This window comes from Syzygium oleosum, unplaced genomic scaffold, assembly GCF_021117445.2.
Source record: "Syzygium oleosum isolate NSW1041296 unplaced genomic scaffold, Sole_v2.1 Sole_v2.58, whole genome shotgun sequence".
Lineage (NCBI taxonomy): Eukaryota > Viridiplantae > Streptophyta > Magnoliopsida > Myrtales > Myrtaceae > Syzygium > Syzygium oleosum.
In genome coordinates, this window is record NW_026607542.1 from 377,702 (window position 1) to 392,387 (window position 14,686).

General features: G+C 39.9%; 2 protein-coding genes across 2 annotated transcripts; one reads left to right on the forward strand and one right to left on the reverse strand.

Annotated features, from left to right (window-relative positions):
* Nucleotides 1-799: 799 nt before the first annotated feature.
* Nucleotides 800-9,338, reverse strand: LOC115689384 (probable acyl-CoA dehydrogenase IBR3). The gene is made up of 16 exons (XM_056307697.1): nt 8,940-9,338; nt 8,488-8,628; nt 8,198-8,329; nt 7,859-8,044; nt 7,564-7,641; nt 7,243-7,362; nt 6,499-6,597; nt 6,307-6,424; nt 4,715-4,977; nt 3,774-3,968; nt 3,235-3,377; nt 2,884-2,968; nt 2,597-2,806; nt 1,953-2,105; nt 1,423-1,527; nt 800-1,325 (listed from the first exon to the last, which is right to left on the reverse strand). The coding sequence occupies exons 1-16, from the start codon at nt 9,213-9,215 to the stop codon at nt 1,134-1,136; spliced, it is 2,496 nt and encodes an 831-aa protein (XP_056163672.1). The 5' UTR covers nt 9,216-9,338; the 3' UTR covers nt 800-1,133.
* A 1,998-nt stretch (nt 9,339-11,336) lies between these two features.
* On the forward strand, nt 11,337-14,466 carry LOC115688473 (uncharacterized). The gene is made up of 6 exons (XM_030614316.2): nt 11,337-11,495; nt 11,662-11,897; nt 11,978-12,187; nt 12,298-12,390; nt 13,334-13,438; nt 13,528-14,466. The coding sequence occupies exons 1-6, from the start codon at nt 11,369-11,371 to the stop codon at nt 13,915-13,917; spliced, it is 1,161 nt and encodes a 386-aa protein (XP_030470176.2). The 5' UTR covers nt 11,337-11,368; the 3' UTR covers nt 13,918-14,466.
* Nucleotides 14,467-14,686: the final 220 nt, after the last annotated feature.

The window sequence follows — 14,686 nt, forward strand, 5'->3', positions numbered from 1 at the left end:
TCTTTTTGTTTCCATCCCACGACATTACCTGCATGATCTCTAATAGGGATGATCGGTTCCCGGTCCAGTTCCCGATTTCACCTCGGAACCGAACTGGACCGGTTCCCAAAATAGGGAACCATGGACCAGACCGGTTAGTCCTAAGACCCCGATCCCGTCTAATGGAACCGGTCACTTAGGATTTAGTTAACATTTTACTATTTGTCAATGAATTTATATCAATGAAATTCACTTATGATTTAGTTCACATTTTATTAATTTTTATCAATGAAGTTCTCTTAGGTTTTAGTTCGTATTTTACTAATTTTTTTGAAAATATATATATATATATATATATATATATATATATATATATATATATATGTAGTTGATCCGGTTCCTCCTTGGAACCGGGAACCCGACTTTCTGGACACCGGTTCCATTTTTAGGAACCAGAAACCGGACTGATACTCCCAAAAACCGGACCCAACCATGGTCCGATCCGGTCCGGATGATTCCTAGTTTGGGCAATCCATTTTGCACACCCCTAATCTCTAGTATCTCATGGCTTATACGACTACTTATGAAGAAGCATTAAATTTCATTCCAGGGGGGGATTAGTCAATTGGTACACAGGTTAAGAAAAACTATTCAGCACAAGTCACCTTTATCGCTATTTTGGTACAAGAAACGGTTCTTGTCTACTTAATGATTGTGTAAATCAAGGATAACGAAGTTGACCTGTGTAAACAGATGATCATATATAGCTTCGCTCGCGTTGCATCTAAAAAATTTCCAGAAGGAAAAGATAGCTGACCCCTTCACGGTATAAGACTCAATCGTGTTATTGAAAAGAAAACAGAAGAAGAAATTACTTAATCCGGCATTGCCAGCATAGTCTTTTACAGTATATTCTGCCATTAATTGAATACACACTTACAAAGTGATTAATCCTTTTCTTCCCTGATTCTTCTCAAGCTTTTATTAACAGCAGAAGATTAATTTCAAGCAGCCAAAGCCATTCCAGCTAAAAGTTACGAATATATGATCATTTGCTTTCATTACACAAGGAATGATTGGCATGCTTCATTTCAGAGTATTCTAACCTTTATCTAGGAAAAGGTGCTCTGCTTCGATTTTTCTCCAGGCTTTCCTTAGAGTTTGGCCCTCTGAAGTTCTAATTTGGCGATCGTGCCCAAATGGACTTCATCCGGACCATCCGCGATTCTTAGAGTTCTTGCCGTGGCCCAGAGATGTGATAGGACAGTATCTGAAGATAATCCGGCTCCGCCGTGCACTTGCATAGCCATGTCAAGCACCTTCAGTGCCATGTTGGGAGCTGCTACCTGCTCGATATGGCAAACAAGCAAATCCAGAACCAGGTCAAGCAAATGGATGATAATTATCCACAAAAAGGTTGCTTGTTCAAAAGCTTTCAAATACCTTGGCCATTGCAATGGTTCCACGGGCCTTCTTGTTCCCAAGCCGATCAAGCTGGTCAGCTGCTTCCAGAACTAGCAGTCTAGTTCTAACCAGCTCTATCCGACACTTCACAATGCAAATGACATTATCAGTATCGATGTCGAAATGCCACAAAGTAAAGAAAATGTTTGTTTTAACCAAGAAAAAAAGTTAATTCATATGTTGATTCTAATACAACTCTAATTCTGTTTCAAAAACAATATCCTCATCCATATAATTAATAAACTTATCCGTCGAGACTCATCATAAACATTTTAACCTTTCGGTAGACATTCATCTGACATGGCTTCTAAGTTCGCTACCTCATCTACTTCAATCATCTAACAATCAGAGATATATCCAGTAAGGACTCCGCTCTGAGTATGTGCTAACGTTCATGGTTTATCTACTAATCAAATGGTTTGCGTTCTATTTTTAGGTCAATCTTTCATCTAATCTTCTTTTGCTTAAAAAGGAATGGGCTCTTGTTTTTTTTCTGACCCATAAATTACCTTGGCCATATCTGACAAGAATGATCCTTGCTCTGCGATCAACTTCCCGAAGACTTTCCTTTTAAGAGCCCTTTGAGCCATCATATGCATGCCACGTTCAGCTGCACCAATCAATCTCATGCAGTGGTGCAATCTTCCGGGACCAAGCCTACCCTGCATGATTTAGGGAACTATTAAAATCAGCAATTACCCATATCTGGAGCTGACAACCATCAATCTTGATATTAACGGCACCTACGTCAGTAAAATCAAGAAAAAATAAGTTGGGAATCCAATCAACATATATGTACCGCGTCCTCGGGAAATATTTTGTCTATGTCATCTTTACCCCCTCCCCCAACCTGCCTCTTCTCTTCCCAAAGAAAAAGACAAAAAAAAAAAAAAACACCCTTCTATCCCAAAAACAAAACTCATTACAAAATGAACAATCAGACATCTCCCCAAGTAAAGCATCTCTCTCCCTGGTACAGAAACAGAAATATCAATTAATTGCCTAAGTAATAAAATGCAAATATGTTCTTCAATTGCCCAAAATAATTCAAGCAATGACATTTCCCGAGAACTAAGTCGGGTGACTCAAAATAACATTAGTCATCTGAGCTATTAAGTTACCAGCAAATGAAAACTTGACTCCTGATTCCTACCTGTGCAATTTCAAAACCACGACCTTCGCCCAGAAGGATATTCTTTGCTGGTACACATACATTCTCAAATGAAACTTCTGCATGTCCATGAGGTGCATCATCAAATCCAAAAACCATGAGTGGTCTCTTTACATGAACACCTGGAGACTTAATATCCACTAAAATCATTGATTGCTGCTTGTGCTTGGCAGCAGAAAAATCAGTTTTCCCCTGACAATTGACATCACAATTTCTGTGTAAAAAGCAATCTCAAATCCAACTCAAAACAGCAATGCAAATGAGCTCACCATTACTATAAGAAGTCTGCATCTTGGATCCATGGCTCCACTTGTCCACCACTTCTTACCGTTGATGACGTACGAATCTCCTAGTCTTCAAAAAGAGAGCATGCAGACAAGTAAAGTCAATCTCTTCGTGTGGTTTTCTTCAAAATTGGGGGGGGGGTGGGGGTGGGGGGCGGGCGCGTTTGAGGAGAATCCAATAATGACATCAACAGTGTGGGAGACGCTTAACCAATCAGGTGAGGCATACTTCAAATAGTTTTTAGCAGGAAAAACACAACACTGACAATATTTAAATTCAAGCTTTATCTTTTGCATCACCAACAATCCTATCCGGGATATGCTCCATCAACCTACCTTCTGATAGAACATTCTATATTGGTTGCATCAGAAGATGCAACCTGTGGTTCTGTCATTGCAAATCCTGATCGGATTTTCCCCTCGAGCAAAGGAATAAGCCATTCATTTAGTTGATCTTTATTTCCATATCGCAACAATACCTGATTTAAATGGAAAAGCATTGTGACTATCAGATTTATGCTACACAAAACAAGAGTGGCATAAAATCCAAATGCCACAAATTTACATATGTCAAGATATCCATGGTGCAAAATGGCTAAAATGGCAAGTGAAGCACACTGAGAGTACACATGCGTAAATGATGGCAGATTCCAAACTGTACATTTTCCCCCTCTGGAATCAAAAAATGTATATAAACTTCCACATCTATGTGCACCATTGCCTAGCAAACTCACATCATCCCTGCTTAAGTCCCATATAGATAGGTCCATTTCAACCAGAGATTATACAAAGATAATTTCAAACTAGATCACAAGATAAAGGCAGTAAAGATAGAGCAATTGGTTCATTGCCTAAATAATCAATACATATCTTACCTCCATATTTCCAGTATCCGGTGCACCGCAATTAAATATCTGTGGAGCCCAAACAGATTGGCCCATAATCTCACAAAGGTAGCCATACTCAAGGTTAGAGAGGCCTGCGCCTAACAACTGATCATACGCCTCATTGCCGAATGCATAACTTTTCCCTTCAAAAATTAGTTCCCTTGCTCTAGTGGCACTATCAAGCTGCATATATGATAATAGGGAACAAGTGTCAGACAGCTTATATAGCTATGCTTTAAGTAGGAAGACTCCAGATACATTTGGTTCGGCATTTGTAGAAAGTCTTTGGGGAAAACGCAAAGATTTTAGGTTAAAAAGCTTTTTACGCAAATAGTGTTTCATAAAGTATAATTGAAAAGTGCCATGGCAATTAACTTTGGTCTAAATGCTATATGGAAAAAACTTTCAAAATTCTACTTGTGACCGCCAGACGTCGGCAAGCCACAGCTGGGCAGATCTGGCACCGACGGCCGTCGCCTAAGGTTGTGCCACCTCGGCAGCCCTTGCCAAGTGCCGCTCAGGGTCCACGACCTTGGCTTAATGAGGGCCGCCTAGGGTTGCATGACTTTAGGCGAGGCTCGCCGGCAACGCCGCGTGAGGCTGCCCAGTGAAAATGGTGAGGGTAAAACTAGAATTTCAAAAGTTTAGCAAGGGCAAAGTTGGAAGACAAAAATGCATTAGCATTCCGGAAATGCTCAAAGACCAAAACTAGGTAGGACTTGCATTGGGCTAAGGGCCTTTGGAGGAATTTGAAAATGCAATGCATCACCCATAAGCTCTTCCAAAAAAGCTACCAAACACTTAGCATTTGCCCAAGGGCCTTTAGAGCCCCAAACCCATTTTCAAAGACGAACCAAATGCACCCTTCCTATGGGACATCACTCTCAGTAAAAGAGCAAAAGAAATCTACTAAATACTCATACTCATACAGGTATCCATAGGTTCCACAAGCCTTCTCTTTTTGCCAGATCTTTCAATCTCTCCTCCTCCGGATGAATAGTCCATCGCAAATTAGATTGAGCAAGTCTGTAAAATTCATTTTCCAAAGGGTATATGTGATCTTCCATAAATTTCATCAGCTTGTTTCTCAAGTTCAAGACCTTTTCATTAGGGACAAACCGCCCTCCCTCCAATGAGAAGCTTCTTTCTCCACCATAATTACCAGGTGTGAAGGAACCAAGATATCTTGGAACTGGAAAGTAAGAAGTAAAGGACAGAAGGATACATATGAGGTCCAAATTTGGATAAGGAGACAATAAGCCCGGCAAAAACCAACAGAAAACAAAATTAGGAGACAGTTTAAAGAATATACTAAGCTAATCAAGGTCCAGTATATATAACACACAATCTCAAAATGCTGCAAAATGCTCAAATGGAATAACGAGACCAAACACTCGGTCAACAATTATGATTAAAAAGTTCAGTGGTTGGTGGTAGTAAGCTTTTAGCATCATTGGCAATGTTTGATCAATATATTCACTGATGAGACTTAAAATTTTGCAACATGAGCTTGTGACACAAGTGGGAGCAGGGGTCTTGAAGTGAGGCCACCAACACATTTCTGCATAAATTATCCCAAGCATAACCACCCTCTTTCCAAAAGTTGCCTTCGTCAATCTGATGATTAACCCATCACACAAGAATCTTTTTAACTTTATCACACGATACAGACACTAGGATGTGCTTGTAACACACGCATAAACTCTACCAGTTAATCTTAGATTACCAAGTAAGTGCACTGAAAGCTTTGAACAGTTGGTTAAAATATCCAAGCTTTGGGGCTTCTCTCACTCCGACTCCTGTGATTTCATTATTCTTAGTTTACTCCTAGATTTAATTTAACAGTCTAAGCAATCCAGTAGCCTAACAGAAGAATGATCTTGACCACGCGCTGCGCACTTATTCCAACCAAGGGTTCTGCCAAGCCTCAAAATTTATTAGAAATTTCCGTCCGATACTCTACCATCTGAAGCACCTGTAATGTCTGCTCGTGTTAGAATAGATAATGTCTGTAAAGCTCTTTAGTGGGTTCAACAACTCAAACTCTCCTATCTCGATAGTTTCTTGATGTGCATTACTTGTACTGTTGATTAATACATCTGAGTAAACATTTTCCCGTGACCCATTTTCATTCTTTCTTCCTTACAACGGATCCGGTGAAATGCGCACGCACCTTAGCATCAAGTTGTTGTGCGTTTGAATCAGCTGGTGTACTACTCGTGACCGAGGATAGTACACAGAGCATGGTCTTCGAACTAGGCCAACGGCCAGAACCATGATGTGTGGTCTTTGAACTAGGCTAACGGCCAGAACCATGACGCATGGTAGATTTAATACCATGTGATTTATCCAACTAGTTGATACGTTCAATTTTCTTTCTCGTGTTACGACTTAGGATTGAGTACTGTCTTGAGATTCAATATGCTTTATCGGACATTAATAACAAGCTAAAAGTATGAAAAACTGGTGGTGTGTATACATAGCCTTGTACTTAGTTAACAAAATATAAGAAGGTTTATACCAGGTGGAGGGTGCTCAGGAAGCACAGATTTCCGTTCAATAATTGCCCACACAAAGTCTATTAGGTCATTAGCTATTTGACCCGCATGCCGTGCACGTTCACCTCCTGAAGCATTGCCCTACATCATCATATGCATGTCCATCACATATAAAGAAAACAATGGCCATCGAGCCACAGAGTTTTTAGGAGTACCATGATCCATCTGCTGTAGATTCCAGTATATATTGATGCAGCACGAAACAATGAGAAGGCCATGTAGAACTTCCATGCAGCAGCAGGCCATGGTTTGCCCTTCCATGCAAATTTCAAAAGCGCAGTAGTCAGTCATCTAAGTGAGCACACACAAGAATGAATGTCCAAATGAGCACCAAAGTTTAATCTTTCTTATGTACTCTTTTCTTTTATGGCGCTCAATGTATAGGGCCTAGCCTCTTAAAGCACCCGACTAATCCAATAATGCCGCTGGATGGCTCTGATATAATTGCCTTCGCTTGGACTCAAACACATAGATAACCAAGCAAAAAGATTTCAGAATGCCAAATTTTGGGTGAATCAAAGTATAATAAACCAAGGGCCCAAGGCTTGTAGCATTTTCAATTAGATATACTTCATTATTGCTAAAGCCAGTAATACCAACAGAAAAGAAAACTGCTAAACCAAATTTGCCTTGCCATGGAGTGATATGTTGTTCACTCAGTTTCATCTAACCCAAGAAATCAGTATAAGGTATCATGCTCTGCAACCAAGGGCAAAGAGTGCTGCTGCAAAGTTGCCACAGTTATATTTGTAATAGCGTACTTAAATCCTCTACAGCTGGAAGAGAGTTCTCTCAGAAAAAAACAGGAATTCTCAAAATATCGATGTGTGCAAAAGAATCATCAGTTATATAAAAAGTACACTACCAATCAAAAACATATAAAATGAAAGTATACTTACAGATGCTGAGCAGTATTCAGCCAGATATTCAGCCATGGATGGAATACCTTCTGGAATTCCAGAAAGCTCAAAACCTTGACCTATGCACCCTTTATTCAACCCATGGTCAACAATGTAGGGCTACAAAAAAAAAATTAAAAACCGACAGTTAACCATTTGACAGCACAAATAGAGTACTTATTCAAGCCTAATCTCACTAGTAGCTTAAATATTAGAGGAACCGCCCAACTGGATGAAAAAAATTCTACCAAAGAAAATAAAACAAATGGGAAAAAGTTCTTTTCATGCAAGGAAATGAACTAGGATCTTGAATTTAAGTACCATGCAGCAGTATGCAACATCGCACATCTGGTTTCCAAGTGTAGACAGTTCCCAGTCAAGAATACCAATAACTCGATCCTGCACCAATAGAATCTTATAAGATTTACATCTTTGGATAGCATTTTCGTTCCACTCAACCAGCATGCCACCATTGAAAAAATGAGAAAAACTCAATTCCAAAATGTTATGCAAAAGAACTGCCAATAATAAAGTAAGCACATTGAGTTGTCCAAGTGCTCGTATCTTTCGTTAACATTAAAACGATCTTAAATGAAAAGTTTTTCCAATACCAGACCTCCAAGGGATGAAAAATAAGATTATCGAGACGAAAGTCTCCATGAACTATGCCCGCTGTAGCTCCTGAAGAATCTTCTTGAGGAATTTGCTGTCGAAGCCAATTGACCAGCTCAAACATTTTTGGATTTCTCTTAGCCTTACCCTCTCCAGTTGAAGCGATATACTGCTTAGCCCATCTCTCTACCTATATCATGCATCCAAATGGATATGACAATCGAATCACACAATATTAGGTTCCATATAAGATTCCAACAGCAACAATTCCTAAGAGGACATCGGATACCCATTGTCTCATCAATCACAATGTTCAGAAGTTAGTAAGAGTTCACTTGCATACCTGTCGCTTGCAATAATTATCTTTTCGTCCATACTTTTCTAGGCCAATAGCATCCGCATTAACAGAATGTAAAGATGCCAAAGCTTTCGCAGTTGCTCCATATATCGCCCTTCTCCTATCCGGCGTGACACCCTGATATGAAGTGAAGAAGTAAAAAAAAAAACAGAAATCTGCATCAAGCTACCACGGTTAACAAAGTGAAAGCCAGGCACCGACTAGGGGGGTAGCAAAATTTTAGTGCAGGCACTGATTCCAAAAAGAAAAAATTAATTGAGTCTGAAGGATCATACCGGCAGACTGGGGTCTATGAATATACGTCCTTCCAGGTACTCCATGATGTAAAATGCAGTCCCAATTACACTCGGATCGGTACACAAGCAGAATACTTTAGGAACCGGAACCTTCGTGTGGGCACCCAAAGCTCGGAGTACCTATTGCAAATGGGAACCAAACTAGTGACTAGATCGAGCCTCGTGCATAACCCAAGCTAAAAATATTCGGTCTTTTGGGTCTGGCTATTCTCTAGGCAGACTGTGGATCAATCCACCAATTTCCATACAGACAGAGACTACGAATTTGCTTTCACCACGGTAATCAGAACATCCACTGTCCAACGTCGACCAATCGAGAAAAAAAGAAAAAAAAGGGTACCCAGATAAAGCAAAATTCATACAGAGAAACCGAACATAACGACACCTCGTTTTCATCGACCAAGAAACACCCAAGTAGCAGCAGCATTAACCTGAAACTCTCTATCGACGGCGTGCGCCAAATCCAGCAACTTCCCCGGCGGCTTCTTCCTCACGACGTAACGCCTCGGCTCCCCGCCACTCCCGACCTCCAAGAGGAACGTCGGGTTCGACTGGCCGTGCCCGAACCGAGAGACGGCGACGGCAGACGGCGGCGGAGCGAGGGGGAATCCGGGGACGTTCGCCGATGCGTAGCGGAGGAGGGCGTCGAGGTCCAGCTGGTGGGCCGAGTCGACTCGCTGCAGGAGATCGCTGGTGCGACTCGCCATCTCTGTCTCTGTCTCTCTCTCTCTCTCTCTCTCTCTGCGAGATCGGGCGATTTGGATTGAATTTGGTGTTTTCGAACAGCCTTCGGAGTAGGACGAGGGAGGTTCGAGGCAAGAACAGGTGTTGGGGAACGAGAGAGAGAGAGAGAGAGAGAGGAATTAAAATAAAATAATGGCGGCAGTAATTGTAGTGTTGGAAGCACCGGAAGACGACGCCGCTTTTGCCGTTTTGGGAGACGAGCTCGCTGACGCGAGAGAGAGAGAGGGGTGGGGTGGGGTGGGGTGGGGGGAGGAAAGAGGCGACGTGGGCACGTGGCGGTACGACGGAGCGTGTGACGTTTGTTTCGTACTCGCGCGCTCGGGGGATGGGAGGCGGGTGGATTTTGGCGGATGCTTCTATGATTGTGACGTGGAGGATGGGATTTGCTTGCGATGACGAGGATGTTCGGTGGAGATGATCGTCGAGAGTCGTTCAAACTTCAATACGAGACGTTTCTAAAATATTATTGTATCGTACCCTTATCTTTACAATTTGCGAAAGAGCAGAAGCGACCAAAAATTCTAATTTGTACTATACATTTATCGTAATTTTATATTTGTGACACAAAAAATTGCAAAATTTGTGCGTATGCGACATATTTACCCTACATTATTAAAACTTTACCCACATTTTCAAACAAAAAAATGATGCTTCGGCAGAAAAATCATCCAATAAAATATTGACGGAAGATGGTAAATATGTCACGTAGATATAAATTTGATCAATTTTCATGAGGTCGATCGTGATTCATGTCGTGAGCAAATCTCTCGATTGTTCTTACTGTGTAATGCCGAGCTTTTATTTACCTTATATATTTATTGCTGAAAAAAATATTAATATTGTGAAAGTATATATGTGATCTTTTTGTTCAGCCCGTGATATAATGACGAGTGAAAGTTTATTCTTTGGGCCATTCGAATGAAATGAAAGATAACATAAGACAACTCTTCGTGATTAAAGGGACATTAAATACGATGTGAGATTTTTTAAATAAATTCTAATTGAGTGTCGTAACAGTGTTTTTTTTTTCGCTTGCACAAAATTGAAATGTATAATTTGGTATAAACCATTTGTAAAATTATATAATTTATATAAAATCTCCCTCTTTACGGAATTCCTAGTTCATATTATATATTATTGTAATATATAAGGTCTCGTTAACAGATAGGAAATTCTTAACTGCAATTGTCATAAGATATAAGAAAATTTGGTAGGTAAACCGACAACTTCCAAGAAAATCCTTGATACTAAGAGTTACAAAAAAAATATTGGATTATTCAATAATTGAAAATTCGTAACACTAAAGACTTACTAAATCCTTTTTGAAATGACAACAAAGTAAGGTGTCGATCCGCGTCTAAATGGTTTAAGTGGGTCAGACACAATTTTTATCTTGTCGCACGGCAAATTTAAAATTTTTTCATCACACATCATGAGGAGTTACATACTCAAAACATATTTGAGTTGCAACAAAAATAGATTTATACTCGAGTTTACGAAGCCATTTTCATGTTTCATAAAATCACAAGTTATTTTCACGCCTACCAAAGCTGAAAATTACCACTCTCTTCTATTCTTGAAACAGCTCTGAAAAGTTGTCACTCCAAACTGTTCAGCTTCTCTGAACTCTTTCTCTCTTCATCACTGACGTCGTTCACTGTAAGCTCAAGCTCTCTCTCTCCCTTCACGTTCGTCTTCCTTTCACCAATGCCTGTGCCTACCGAGTGACTCGCTGACTTAGGTTCACTGTGATTTCTCTATCGTTTTTTTCCATAGGATTTGGCTCTTTGATAGCTAGGAATGGAGTAATACACGCGTGAATCAACTCGATATCAGATCATCGTTCAAATCATGCCTCAGTTACATATTTAATGTTCGACGAAATCGATCTGAGTTTGGGTTTGAACGCGTTGGATTTCGCTCGGGGGAGTTCGGGTCTGAGTTTGTTCATGGCTTTGCATTTCTTATAGTGGCCATAGTCTGTTCTTATCAGAAAAATTCTTGAATTTCTTTACCTGCGACGCATGAAGATGATATATATGATTATATACATTCGGATAGAGTTGCTGATCGTTTACTTGAATTGTCAATACCTTCTGTCTAGTGATTTATATCCATGGGAAACACGAGACGCACGATCAAACGTGTGGGTTCACGCGTGGTCCAAATAAGCTACGAGTTAGAAGAGACGGTTGAGAAGCAACGCAATGGTCGCGAGCCAGGCTCTAATTCAGGGACTAAAAGTGAGCACCATCAAGAAGAGACTACAAATGTGATTGCATCAGCTAATACCTACCTACATATATTGTTCTGCAGTTCTGCATCATAGTATACTAATATGGTCAAGTATTGGTCTGGTTTGATAAAGTTTGATCCCTCTTTTGATATTTAGAATTTCTTGTCTAGTAGATACCTCTAGAAAAAGGAAGCGCGGGTTCACGTGTCTTCCGGGCGTATGGAACCTTCCTCCTGGGAAACGCATCATTGTCCAGTTAGGGAAGAAGATGCAGCCTATTGGAGTTGAAGGAGGTTTGCTTGGGGAGTTTCTCGGGACTATTGCTAGAAATGGCGAGCTGGCACCATTGTTCACAACTTGGAAGCAAATTACTGAGGATATGAGACACACTATGATTCGGATTGTAGAGGTAGTCAGCTAGTGTTCATGTAAAATTCCGTTCATGTTATAGATTAATCTAACATCATTATAAATTTCTCTTTGTTGTAGTCCAAATTTGATTATCCTCGTATACCAGCTATGGAAAAATGGATTCTACATTCCATAAACTCTAAATGGAGAAATTGGAAAAGTGATCTAAAAGCTGCTCACTATGATAGCTCTCAGCCATTATCATATCATTTGAAGAATCTTCCGGAAAGAGTGAAGAGAAATCAATGGAAAAATCTTGTCGCTTTTTGGAGTTCAAAGGAAGGGAAGGTTTGAATATCGTTCTAGTATTGTTATGACCTGTGGACATTAAATAGACTTTTATTGCTGGATTAGTCGATGCAATTTTGTGATTTACCTTTGTTATCTTTTTATTGCAGGAGCTGAGTAACATAAATAAGGCTAATAGAGCAAAACAGAAGATACGGCACACCTTAGGGAAAAAAAGTTTTGCAAGGGTAACAGCAGAAAAGGTATTTTCATGTTTCCCTTTTGTGTTTCCCTAAAGGTGATATTTATATTGTGTAATCAATAGTTTCTTGTTAAATAAGATTGTGATATATCTTTGCACATAAGGTAAAGATGTCCAGACATATTTGCCACTTTTTTGACAATATGCTTGTTGTAACAGCAGTTGTCATTGGAAGAAAACATAGGATGTGTTCTAAGATTGTCTATGTGGTTAGCACCTGCATCAATATCTCGTTCTTCCTCCAGCTTGGTGATTTGGATTTGCTAGTGACAGTACAATCATCCATAACTTGGTTCGGGTTTATCTAGCTCACAAAGTCCGCCATCATTCACGAATGATCTATGCAGCAGCTAGAGCTGTAAAGTAAACTTGAGATTATGAAACCTGTACAAATTTCTATAAATTTGCTGACTTGAATGCAGGTTGCATTAATGAGAGAGATCGAAAAACAGAATAGTACTGCAGGCCTAGTCTACCCAAGTATTAGCTATGCCATTTCACATGCATGCACACGTCCCCACAATGGTTGCAAAGCCATTCAATATTGTTCATCTAATGTCGAAAAATGTTATGCAGTCTTGGCAATGACAATATTGCCGCTACAATGCACAGAATTTGTACAGTTATCTGAGCAGAAGCCGAGCGGATCAAGTAGAGGGCAAGCTCGAATGAATAGCCTAAATTAAAACCAAAAGGCTAATTTCCTAGTGTGTGTTTTCGTATGGTTTCAGTGGATGACAAGTCATATATAACAATCAGCTAGGAACAATCAAAGAAAGGAAGAACATGATTATTTTTTCAATCTGATTTCTCTGGACTTCTTTTCCTGTTTCACTGGAAATTGGGAAATATTGAATGTCTTTTTGATATGGTTCGTTCAATTATGCTGACTAACCAAGTTCTGGCATGACGCATTGAATTCAATGAATTGCCTCTGTTAATAGGAAGCAGAGTTAGGAAGGGAGCTAAATCGTGTTGATTTGTTCATACTTAGTCACGAAAGGAAGAAGGGCAAGAAGCCGGTGGATAAGGCGGTTGCAGAGGCTATTGTACGTAGTTATGAGTTCAGCTGACAATTGCTCCCAATAAAATAGTAAAATCAGCAGTTTAAGAAGTTCTTTATGTTACTAAACTGCAGGAAAGTATGAATGACCTCATGGAGGTATATCCGGAACTTTGCAAGAGCGATACCCCCTTAAATGAAGATGCTGTTTCTCTAGTGTTGGGAAAAGAGAAACCTGGACGCATCCGATGCTATGGCATAGGGCCATGTCCAAAAGATTTTAGGGCCTCCAACTCTGGTTGTCTTCTAACGGAGAACTTAAAGTCAGAGAATGGGAAAGATGACGAGATTCTCAAGTTCAAGGAAGAACTGAAAGCAGCAAAAGAGCAATTGAAAACCACAAATGGAGATGTACAAGAGTTACAGGCCCAACTGGAAAAGATGTCCAATATAGTACAGAAATTGTCAGCATACTGCGGACTTGAAGTGATATCACAAAATCTGTACAAGGTCAGCAATTCATGAGACATGGTATGCAACTAATTTGGTTGAATTCAAAATAGTGAAAGGCCTTTTATTGAATAAATATCCAGTCAACTGGATATTGGAGACTAAGGTGGTTTTAAAGGAAAAATCGGTGGATAGGCTCAAAACATGAGTTTGGTATCAGGATTGCTTCGCTGAAGCTTGAAAGAGGGATACAAATGTCGAGTGGTGTGACCATGTTTTTTTCTTTTAGCTGTGACTAGATCATGTTTGGGGTTTACTTCTATTGCATTATGCCTTGTTCTTTTTGTTCTTTTTGTTCTTTTTGAAGTGTATAAGTGATTTCCCTTATTAATCACTGCTCTGTTGTTTCTCTTTCTTTCAAGGTTTCGAGATATGAACTGTTGAGCTCTCTTGTTCTTCTCTGTATAGATTCCGGAGTGTTACAGTATCATATATTTGAAGAGAAGTTGAAATGTTGCCGGTTTTGGCACTCGAGAGTGGTTGAGGGACACAGTCAAATGCTTGGAAATGGTCACTGTTGATGCACTGCTTATTAAAATCACCTAATGCCATTTGCTGATTACATTACAGGACCTATATTTTTGGCCCTCAATGCATTTCTTCTTCTTCTTCTTCTTCTTGCTCTTAAGTTCGACTTCTATTCTCGTAATCGAATTTCTCAATTTCAGTGGGTTACAGCAATGGTTGTGATTTGTGAACTCTGCCTTTGGGTTTACAGCCGTTCATTATCAATTGTAGCGTTTGTTAGATGCTTTGGCCACACAGCACTGAGTGTGTGTCAATG